This window comes from Xiphophorus maculatus, chromosome 16 (assembly GCF_002775205.1).
Source record: "Xiphophorus maculatus strain JP 163 A chromosome 16, X_maculatus-5.0-male, whole genome shotgun sequence".
NCBI classification, from domain to species: domain Eukaryota; kingdom Metazoa; phylum Chordata; class Actinopteri; order Cyprinodontiformes; family Poeciliidae; genus Xiphophorus; species Xiphophorus maculatus.
In genome coordinates this window covers 24,516,200-24,527,959 of record NC_036458.1, presented here as the reverse complement: position 1 = coordinate 24,527,959, position 11,760 = coordinate 24,516,200, and the positions used below count along the sequence as shown (strand labels likewise).

Below are 11,760 nucleotides of genomic sequence, written 5' to 3'. Positions count from 1 at the left end.
TCCTTTTAAACATATTCAGACTTGATCGTAGGTGATGCAGACCGCTTCAGAATTAGTGAGACCTGTTACTGATACTAGCATCTATTGGAGGATCTATAACAACACGCTCTTTGGTCGTGTCCTCCCCCATCATCTAACAAGGAAGTGGCGTCACAAACCCAGCAGATTGCTGAGCAAGGTCCTAACTTAGAGCAGTTTAATGCGAGCTAGAGATACCGTGCCAAATAGCTGACGGAATCTTTTCAAAATCCATCTTCATCCGTGGAAATTGAAGGAGTACCAATTTTATAAACAGCAAGAGCATAAAGTACAGAGATTCTTCTTTCCTATAAACGCCATATTGTCGCAATATGATATTTTTAACATTTTAAAACAAGAGGCGAAAGATTGTCGGAGCCGACTTCATCCGGAGACAGCATACAGAAGAACAGATTTTGTCGCTTGAACGGATCTCCGGTGTCTGCTGGTTGATTCTATTCTAGTTGTAAACGGGCTTGAACTTCAAAGCTGACCATATTTTGAATATTTTGGAGCTAGTGAGCGTGCTTGCTAGCCGACGACAGATATATTAACATGGAGTTGAGAGTCGGAAACCGATACAGACTGGGCAGAAAGATTGGAAGCGGATCGTTTGGAGACATATACTTGGGTATGTTTTTTGTCACTGAAACTTGTCTAAGAGTCTGTGTCTGTATTAACATCAAGAGGAAAGTGTGAGGAAGTTGGCCAACTGGTTCCATTTTCAGAGGTTCAGAAGGAGCTGGTGATAGGCGATCAGCTGTTGTGTTCTCCGTTAGCGTTAGCTGCTAGGCTAGTAGTTTTTGTAGCAAGTAAGCTAGCATTTCCGTCTTCTGTTTCGAAAATGTGTTTAGTAAGCGATTTATTTCGACTGTGCTTGGCTTAGAAACTTAGTCCCCGTTATAATGTCAACCCGGTGTCTAAATGAAGGTTTCAAATTACCAGAAAATCTCTCAGCTGATGTGAAGCTAAGTGTTTTGTCCTCAGCTAGCTACGTAAAATCTGAAAGTTTTGGTTTGGTTCTTTTGCTCTGATTCACCTGAAACTCGTTTTAGACCAGAATGATGGTTCAGTCTGAGCCTGTGAAGTGTTCGGGGATAGTTGCCAACATGTGTTTTTTTGGTGGTTTTAAACGGAGCGAAAGTTTCCAGCGAGTCAAAAGGCTCAACAGATCTACACTGTGGTTGCCTTTCAGCGAGTTGTATATAATATGTTTTCCATTATAAAAATTGTATCCAAAGGATGCTGTTTTACAGATTAGCCCAAAGATTTGTGTTTGATGGTAAGGCCCTATATCCCTCTGAGAACAAGCTGTCACGAACATGTTGTATAAATATAGCTTCATCTCTACTGAGTGAAATGTAGCTATCTTCAGTTAGCTAAGGCTGCTGACCAGCTACTGATTAAATAGGTTTTGTCAGATAAAATGGATCCTTCTTGAAGTAAATGTTTTCATTTCTTCCACTATTTAATCTGGCTTTTAATGATAACATGATCATTGTTGTTTTCAAATGGATCGTGATGAAGGGGATTTAATCTGCACTGAGCTAGATTAAACCTAAATTAAATCACGAAATGCACAATCTGTATGGTGTTCTTGTTTGGATGCAATATGTCACTAGTTAACACCAACCATGCTGTAGCTCTTCTTTTGGGGCTTATATTGGAGCTGTAATCATAGTTATTCACATTTCTGCTTGGGAAACCTCACCTCTGGTCTCTAACAGTCACAGGCCTGGCTGTGAGGTGCAGTGGTTTCTAAATGTGAACCATCACCGAACTGGAACTGTCTGCTTTACTATAGATTAGTTCCTTCTGATCTTCTGTGGTGGACGAAATGTAGACATAAAGGTGATTCTACGGATGTTTTCTAATATAATGCTTAATTATTGATTGTGTCATGGAAGTATCTGAGTATGTTGTGTTACATTTGTGTCAAAATATGTGCAACTCGAAAACGTTTCCTAGTTTTGGATCGATTTTTTTATGTCTTTTTTAAATCACATTTGGATCTAATAATCACAAAGACAAGAGATTATGGTCTCCCTTCTGGTACTATATCAAATGTTTACATTAGACTGTTGTTGTTAATTTAGTTTTTAATTTGATTTTACATTTATGGGACAAGTATTCTTTACCAAAATCTGTAGCATTTGTGCTCGAGTTGTGGTTTGAAATGTTTTGTACTAGAATCTTGTGCGCTTGTGTGACCTAACTAGGCTGTGTGTTCTGAAAGTGAACTGGTCTTGTTCAACTAAAACTCCTGGAGCGATGTTGTTAAATGTCCTCACTTAGCGGCTGTGAGTCCAGGAGAGGTTAGATTCATTAACTGGATCTGAGCCTTTCTTCCACTTGACCTGTTGTACAATCTGATAGCCAGAGCTGCCAGCCACTTGCATAATCGCTTAGTGTTTTTTGTCCTCACTCAGCTGTCCATCCTTTCCATTGAGAGGTTGATGACTAATGTGTTGTAACATTGTAAATGAGTCAGAGCAGCGTGTGGTTCTGTTAAATCAGTTAACCCTCTGCTGTCTGCAGTAACAACAGGAGCAGTTTTTGATCATTTGTGCTTCTGTTACAAGAAACAAGATGCTATTAAAAGGCGTCCATGGCAGATGTTTAACAGTGATTCACTCATCGTGTTTAAACCAAGTTTGTGTTGGTAACAGTGATGAATGTTTCAGAGACCTAAAGGATTGTTCCTGTCGGGTCATTAGCAGAGTGGGTTCAGGTCAGCCTGTTGACTGAGGTCTTCTACTCCTATGTGATTGGTATTATCAATCATAGAGTATCAGGAGGTTATACATATATTTTATATTTGTTTGAAAATATTCAGCAAGGTTACAGAGAAATGAGCTGTGTCAGAGGACAGTTTTGTCCCAACCTAATCAGGATCAGACTGAAGTCCAAAGCACTTTGTTTCTTGTACACATCGACATTAAGGTCACTTACAACAAGCACAGAAACATATTTGTTCTTTGAACACTAGCTGTGTTGTCTAATAACATTATTATGCAGGTATGAAATCAGCCCTTCTGCCTTTCTGTTTTTTGTCTCACTGAATATATTTTGATACCAAGGTGTTCGCTTTTAAGCAATCTATAAAGTCATATGTATGCCACTATCATGTTCATTTAGCCTATTTTTAAAATAACTATAAACATTTATTGGAAACAAATTGTACACATAACATCAGTAATTTAAACGTTGTCAATTCCGTCAGTGCCCATTGTATGTTAAAAATCACAAACAAAATGTCTTTTTGTCAAATGAAAGCAGAAAAATCTGATGTCATGATTGCTGGTCATTGCGGCAGGCCTGATTGACTGAAGGTCAAGAAAAGCCATTTGTTTAGTGTTATTTACCACCAAGCGCTCCTTCTAGCTCATAAATGAAGTTTTGTTTCATGATGGGACAGGATGGTCATTGTGAGTCTGTGAGCTGGTCATGTTCTGCTGCAGGGTGTTATAAAACGCTTCCTGAGGCTGCTACCTGTCTGACAGGAAAACAGAGACTTGTTTAACAGATACTGTTGGTGATATCACATCACAGTCAAATGAGAACGCTCCGGCCATGTATGAGAACAGGGAGGGGCATATTTACAAGCAAACTTAACACAAAGGTTGTTTAAACTCACGGACCAAAAGTTACTTAGAACGGCTCAAACTGCGTGTTGTTGGTGATCCAGTCATCAAACTTATGACACGTTTTTGCTCTGCCCGTCTGCTGACATGTTGGTGGTTTGGCTGACGTCACACCAGGCGTCATCACACGGCTGAATGTTTGCTTGTTTGTGTTTCTGATCACTAATAGCAGTGGAGGTGATGTTGTTATGCAAGTCACAGTATATTTGCAAGTTTCTGCAGCGTTTCCTGGTGAGGCCTCGTGAAATAATAGTCCTCAGAGATGTGTCTGAACATGTTGCACCAGCAGCACAGCAGAAAAACACACCCTGCACACAACGTGAACACTTTGGCATATCAGGAACAGTTCTCGATGTGAGAGCGAGGGAGGGAGTGCTGCATTCCCCAGAAAAATCTGTTCAGGCAAATCCCATTCCTCTGACACCAGAGAGCACACACTGTAAAACACCCTCTTGATTCAGATGTTTCTGTTGGAATAGATTCTTTATTTAATGCAACCTGGAGTCTGGTGGGTTGTGTTGAAGAATATCCTTTTTAACTTCTCTGATACCTACGGCCCAATGAGTCTTATGTAAATGAGCATACAGGCTTTAAAAACAAACACCCTACACATTAAATCTGAACTCTGGTCATTTATGTAACGCATAAAATCCCATGTGCTGTAATTTCCCTCCATGCTTTGGTTTGCTGAAGTGTCGGTTGCATGTTGAGAGTCCGCTCCTCCATGCCAGCCGCCATGTGGGGCGGCCTCGACCCCGCCCTGCTGGGTGCTGGGTGCCAGATGACGTACAGAGAAATCAATGATGTTCCATCAGAGCTGCTATTAAACTCTTTCTGCTATGAGACGGTGTGTTCACATGTGAGCAGGAGTAATGGGATTACGTAAGGTGGTGTTGGGTTTCTGTGTGTGTGTGTGGAGGGGAGGGACTGGCTGGATTCCATTACCATGTTTAGGAAGAAGGCAACCTCAGCACTTAAACATGTCAGTTTGGAAGTCATTTCCCTGAATCCCTTCATGTATGAGCAAAGTAGATGAAAATCTATTTATGTCTGTCATGAAATAATGCAGGACGTCCAATAAGAACTGGTGTATTGAAACGTTGGACTGGTTTTTGCATTTGACAGATTTAGCTAGCATTTTTAATTCTCTCTGTCCACAAATTGAGCTGCTGCACATCAACCAACTTTTAAAGGATTTCTGCCTTTGTTACGAATGTTTTTCACACATTTGTAACAGCAGGTTATTACACACATGTCAGGAAGAGAAATGGAGGTCTGTAGCTGCTGCCAGCGTACCTGGCTTTGACAAGGTCTCATTGTTTCTGAGATGACTAGATACAGCTCCAGTCTTCAGGCTCTTTGACTGATTCCTTAGCTCCATCCAGCTAAACCTTGTCTGTCTCTGTCTAGGTACTGATATCTCAGTGGGAGAAGAGGTGGCCATCAAGCTGGAATGTGTGAAGACTAAACACCCCCAACTCCACATCGAAAGCAAGATCTACAAGATGATGCAAGGCGGAGGTATCACACTCCCAAATCCACCACATACGTACTTGTCCATCGCCAAACGTGTCAATATTAGCAGTTGCATAACAGCTCACACTAACTCTGTCATCACTTCGAAAGAAGAAATTTGGCTCGTCAAACTTAGTAAACTAGTTTCAGAGAAGGAAAGTGATAAGCAGCCGGCCAACCCAGAGATCCAAATGTTTCCATGACCCTTTGCAAACCTTCAGGCAGTGCTACAAAATATGTAAAAAAACATCAACTTTTAAAGTGTCTTTTTACTTCTCTATTCAGTAATTCTTAGATTCGTTCAGCACATTTGTTCTGATTGTAGTTACCTGAGTTGTTAGGGTTTCCTGCAGCAGAATGCCCCACAGCAGGCCTGCTGGACGGATCCTTTTCTCTGGTCAGAAACTTGTTCATCCTGCAGTTACTACACTACTCTAACAAAGCAACTTAGTACATTGACTGGTAACTAATCAGAAAGATGAAATTTGCAAATAACATTTCAATAAATTATTTTAACATATTTTCTATTTAAATTAAATAGATGATCAATACTTGATTAATCCCAGAGGGAAATTAAATGTTGTAATTCATTAATTCTTCAAAGTGTTGTGATAATATTAAAATAATAACCATTGGACTAATAAAAAAAAAGATAAGATTTTATGATTTTTTTCTAAATCAAAACTTTATTAGGTATATTTTTTACATTTTTATTCTTCGTCTCTAACTTTCTGAGTCCTCCTAGCGCCACCCAGGGGCCATCGGCCCCCCACTTTGAAAGTCACTGGCCTAACCAGTTCAGCTCATGTAGAAGATTTGAATGTAGCTCCAATCTCGGACGCAGCTGGTTTCACTTAACAGAAAAAGTGACTTTCTTTGTCTCTAGTTGATCTAAAGTTTCTTTAAATGGTAATTAATAAAAACATTCACACAGAAAATACTTTTCTACCAAACTGCACCAGATCAGAAGTTATTTAGTGGGAAAGAAAATCATCTTATAATAATCTAGTTATCAAGTTTTCAGATTAGCCACAATCACAGCCACAGATACCAGATAATTACTATGGTAACCGTTACCTGTACTTTCAGTGGGGATTCCAACTATAAAGTGGTGTGGTGCTGAGGGAGACTACAATGTGATGGTGATGGAGCTGCTGGGCCCCAGTCTGGAGGACCTGTTCAACTTCTGCTCTCGGAAGTTCAGTCTGAAGACCGTCCTCCTGCTTGCTGACCAGATGGTGAGAGAAGTGCTCTGACTTTTACTAAGAGCCTTAAATGTTCTCAGTTATGTAGTGTGTTGGGTGGAAAGCTGCAGATGAAAGACTTGAAGGTGTCTTAAGGTCTGTTTGCTGCTGTCTGTCCTGTGGTGTTTAGTTATTAACATGAATCTGACTTACCTTTCTAGATCAGCAGGATTGAATACATCCACTCCAAGAACTTCATCCACCGAGACGTGAAGCCAGACAACTTCTTGATGGGGCTGGGCAAGAAGGGCAACCTGGTCTACATCATCGACTTTGGTCTGGCTAAGAAATACCGCGACGCTCGCACGCACCAGCACATCCCCTACCGCGAAAACAAGAACCTGACCGGCACTGCCCGCTACGCCTCCATAAACACACACCTTGGCATTGGTGAGAGGTGGTGATGGCTGCCGATGTTGCTGCAGTGTGCTGACCCCTGCTGACCCCACCTTGTCTCTGTCTTCAGAACAATCCAGACGGGATGACTTGGAATCTCTGGGCTACGTCCTGATGTACTTCAACCTGGGCTCTCTTCCCTGGCAAGGACTCAAAGCTGCCACCAAGAGGCAGAAGTACGAACGCATCAGTGAGAAGAAGATGTCCACCCCCATTGAGGTCCTGTGTAAAGGCTACCCCTGTAAGCTAAGTTGCTAACATGCCTTTCAGGGCTTTTCTTATTGCCATAACCACAGCAGTGCCTGATGTCCTGATCTGTCTCTCTCCACTTTAGCTGAGTTTGCCACATACTTGAACTTTTGCCGTTCTCTGCGCTTTGACGACAAGCCCGACTACTCCTACCTCCGCCAGCTCTTCAGGAACCTCTTCCACAGACAGGGCTTCTCCTACGACTACGTCTTTGATTGGAACATGCTCAAATTTGTAAGTTGTGTTGACACACAGTTGAAATTCAGTCCAAAATAAACCAGGAACAGGGTTTCAGTTGTTGTTTTAAAGTGAAGCAGTATGATGTAAAATCAACTTTTTTGAGTTTTGGGTCATGTTTTAATATTTCCTCATAAAAACAGAGCTGGAGTGTTAAAGGGTTGGTAGAGGAGCCATGTTGTGATAACTTCCTGAAGGCGGAGTTTCAGAAAGAGCAAGAGTTTTTAAAGAGACAGATGCCCAATTTTATTGTGGTAAATTATAAAGTCAGATTTCTTTTAAGTCGTATTTGATTTGTACAACATTTTTATAACAATTGAAGGTAACATAAATGGCACAACATGCCTGGAAAACATCGAGTCCTGCCCCTTTAATAATCAAAGTACTTGAATCATTCAATAATTTGTTACATATCTGCAAGTGTAAAAAAAAAAAAACTTGCTTAATAATAATGCAATAATCTGTTCAGTGATCTAATATCCTGTTTTGATGTAATGCTGAAGTAACATTGGTTCCTTTCCAGCTCTGCATGTGGGCAACCCATCCAGATTAAATACAGGCTAACTGTTGCTATAGAAACGGCTGCGCTACCTGGAGGTAACTGTGGGACCATGTTGTGTGTCAGGGTGCCAACAGGGCCGTGGAGGACGCTGAGAGGGAGCGCCGAGAGCGCGAGGAGAGGCTGAGGCACAGCAGGAACCCTGGGGCCAGAGGCATGGCTTCAGCTTCAGGCAGAGCCAGGGCAGCTCAGGACGCCGCAGCCCCCTCCCCACTCAACCCTGCTTCACACACAGGTCAGAGCGCCGTCTGTCCATCAATGAGACGCTTTCCCAGCCTTTCCAGGTCGAAGGCGGCTTCAGAAGAACTGCATGGTGACAGACACTTGGCTCTCTTTGTTGTTTAGGTATGGAGAAGGAGAGGAAGGTGAGCATGCGTCTTCATCGTGGAGCACCTGTCAACATCTCCTCATCAGACCTGACCGGCCGACAGGACACGTCTCGCATGTCCACCTCACAGGTACTTTCCTCAGGAGCCAGAATAAAGAGCTAATATGTCAGAATCAAGTCAGCGAAAAGAAGAGTTAACATGAGAGGAAACACGAGTTCATCCACCGCAAAGAGGAAGCAGCAACAGAGAACAGAACATTGTGTCAGAACTTCCCTTTTCTTTTGTCCCACATCATTTTCTTTTTTTACTTAACCAATCAGAATGACCAGGAAGCCACAGCAGTTCAGTAACTGGTGGCATTCTGCTAACTGGGAGCTGTGGGTTAATAGAATAACTGAACAAACTGTTAGTTTGTTCTGTTTTATAGCTTCAGCCGCCACCATTCTCCTTTAAGCACAGCTGTAACATTCAGTGAGCAGAGCAGAGCTGCCTGGACTGGTGAAGCAGTCTATTGGGATTCATCTTATATCAGGACTCTTAAACAACTTTACCTTTTAAAAAGTATTTATGTAGGAAAATCGAAGCGTCCATGATTCAATGGAGGATAAGGCAGTCACTTTTTGTAAAATAAAAATTCTTCACATGAAGCTAAATTTGAAAGCTGAAGTGTAATATCTTCTCTGTTTTTGTTGATTCTTTTCAGAACATGTCTTTCATCTATTCATGTGTGACAAAACGTAGACAAAGCAAACTGTTTACGAGTTCCAGTTCTGACTGTGTGTGTTCTGCTGGGCTCCAGTCAGGTCTCTCCCTCTCAGTCCAGAACACACTCTTCCTGCTGCTCAGTGTTAACATCAGTGTGCAGGGTTTCCCTCCTAGATTTGCTATGAAGCATCATATTCCATGTTTTTCATATGTCCAGTCCCAGTATCTGCTGTCTGACGCCACATAGAGTTCAGTTCTCTCTGACTTCTACTTACTGCAGGTGTTTATTTCTTAGAGCTACTTTACAGAACCCCGGTTTATAAATCCCACTTTATAAATCTTTTGGACAAAAATGCCCAGTGAATTTTTGTACAATATAAAACCTTTCTGCTCCTGATTGTATTTTAGGCTCCAGGTGTTTATGAGCTGCTGATGTGTTTAATCTTCCCGTTTCCAGGCTCTGTCCCGGGTTACACCAAGTGGCCTCCAGTCTGCAGCTCCGCGGTGAAACAGCCCTACATCCGCTGAGGACGCCTCGACATGCATCACCTGCAGCAGACACACTCTCTCACACACATATTCACGTAGATTACCAGGACTCTCAAACGACCCAGAACTGCTCACCAATGCACCAGGCTCTGCCTGCGCATCTATTCACTTCACAGGAGAAGAGATGCACAGTCAGCAGGTTGTGTATGTGTGTGTGTGAGAGATGGAGAGAGAGACTGGCAGGTGGAGACCAGTTTGGTTGCCTTAACAACCATCTTGGCGAAGTTGAAGCCACATCAACCCTTCTTCCTCGCTTGTGGAAGATGTGAAAACTCCTCCTCCTCCCTGCTGTTGATGAAGCCATTGATTCACTTTTCTCTGGCCTAATGTTTTTTTTTCTCCCAACTTTTGATTTTAGTTGTTTTTAATCTTTTTAACAAAAAAAAAAACATCAACACCAGCTGATCAGCATGAAAACGGGGAATGCAGCGTTTGTTCAATGTTAACCTGTTGGATTAATTTGATTTCGGTCAGATGGAGAGTCGCTCCATCATGGCAGAGTGCCTAAACTCTGTGTCGTGTAAAATACTTTGAACCCCGCAGTCCACACCTCCTTATTTACTTCTTTTGATGTGAATGAGATGTTTAGGTAGAATAAGATGGGGAAGGAGGCTGTTGTACGAGTTGTGTCCATGTCCTCAGGTCTGTTGGAATATGGTAAACATGCAGCACATTTAGTTAGTGTTCAGGTTGTGAGTGGCGTGGGAAAAGCTGTGAATGGAAGAGTGAGTCAGGAGCTCAGTCTGTCCACACCAAACTTCTTTCTTTCTGACACTAGTGCATAGTGACGTGGCTTTCGTGTGTTTTTGTGTGGTTGTGTCCTAGGGGTTTCCATGCTCACAGGTGGGATAAACATGTCGATTTCTTTTTATATAAATATATATATGAAAGTAAACATTTTTGTAAGCTTTTACGTCCACAGCATCTTCAGCCTGATCCTTGGACCTCGTGTCCCTCTGCTTCCACCCTGAGTCCAAACACCTTTTTTCATCTCTCCAAAGCACAACTTGTCCATTTTCTAGATAAACTTCCCCATCAGAAGCGGTTTGAAAGGACAGTTTTTCAGGACTTTGGACCCTTGTTTTCACTCTGCTGTAGCTGATCTCACAGAAACTTTAAGCAGTGCAATGTGTTGGGGAAAGTATGAGAAACATGAACCACCGGATCTTTTCTCCCTGTTTTCAGGATCTGGTGGAGGAACAGTTTTAGTTGATAATGTCCAACTAAATTAATTTGAAGTTCTTATAAAAAGCGGTTTCAGTATGTGACACTACTAATTAACCCGTATCTTAATGTACATATTTGACTTTGCTGATGAGAATAGTGTTGATTACCATAAAGAACGTCTTAAATGTTTCAGTCAGGTTTAAACCCGACTGGGTAAACTTTTTTCATGGTTTCATGTGTCATAAATGATTTGATGACACTGCGGTACTTGATGGTTCAGAATCAAATTCTGCAGAGCGTGCTGCGTCAGATGGCTCCACTCTCCTGTTTACATAGAAAATGGACGGGTTTTGCTTCAAGGCCAGCATTCTGGAAGCAGAGGCGGTTTTAGGAGCTGTGGACTGAGTGCTACGTAGTGGAAGGTGGCCCCGGCCTTCAGGCTCCTCCTGGGGATCTGATCTAAAGTAGGAACTCCTTGATGTGATAGACTGATGAGAAGTGTTTGTAGGAAATTTTCTGTAGTCGATGCGGGAATGGGTTGTAGTTGTAACTTGTACATGTTCCTTGGTTCTGTTGTTGTGTATAGGATGCGCCTGTTTATCACGTCCTGGTGAGCTGCTGTAGGCTTCTGGGCGAGCTGTTGATAGAGGGACTGGGAATGCTTCACTACATTAGGGTTCCTCTGAAGGAACCTTTTCTTTTCTTGGAAAATGTATTTCATTTGTTGACTTGGAAAAACAACTAAAGCGATAGAATAACTCGTATGTCTCACTGATGATGGCTATGATAAATGCAAGTACACGTTTCCATGGATTGGGTTTTCTGTCGCGGTTCTCATTCTGTCACCACCAGTTCTAAAAGCTTGTAGGTGTGTTCTGGATTCAGGCCCCACATCTTATATTGTGGATTCATGGGATTTTCTTTTTCCTTTCACTCCCATCTTAATACTTCTGCTCTTCAGTTGTAATGCCACTGTATTTGTGTATTTTAAAATTGTGTAAATAAATTAAAAAGTACTTGTATGTGTTGATGTTTGATTTGATGACCTGCAGTTGGAATTCCTAACTCCTTTATGTGACTCTAGAATTAGAGGATCAAACATGGTAATGATTAGTTTGATTAATCATGGTAATGATTAGGAATTACAC

General features: G+C 41.8%; 1 protein-coding gene across 1 annotated transcript; it reads left to right on the top strand.

Moving 5' to 3' along the window:
• The first annotated feature begins 170 nt into the window (after positions 1-170).
• Positions 171-11,634, top strand: csnk1d (casein kinase 1 delta). Its single transcript, XM_005812966.2, has 9 exons — positions 171-649; positions 5,073-5,183; positions 6,267-6,415; positions 6,583-6,811; positions 6,888-7,058; positions 7,152-7,300; positions 7,929-8,097; positions 8,208-8,320; positions 9,354-11,634. Exons 1-9 carry the CDS (start codon positions 574-576, stop codon positions 9,402-9,404), a joined length of 1,218 nt encoding a protein of 405 aa, XP_005813023.1. The 5' UTR covers positions 171-573; the 3' UTR covers positions 9,405-11,634.
• The last annotated feature ends 126 nt before the right edge of the window (positions 11,635-11,760 follow it).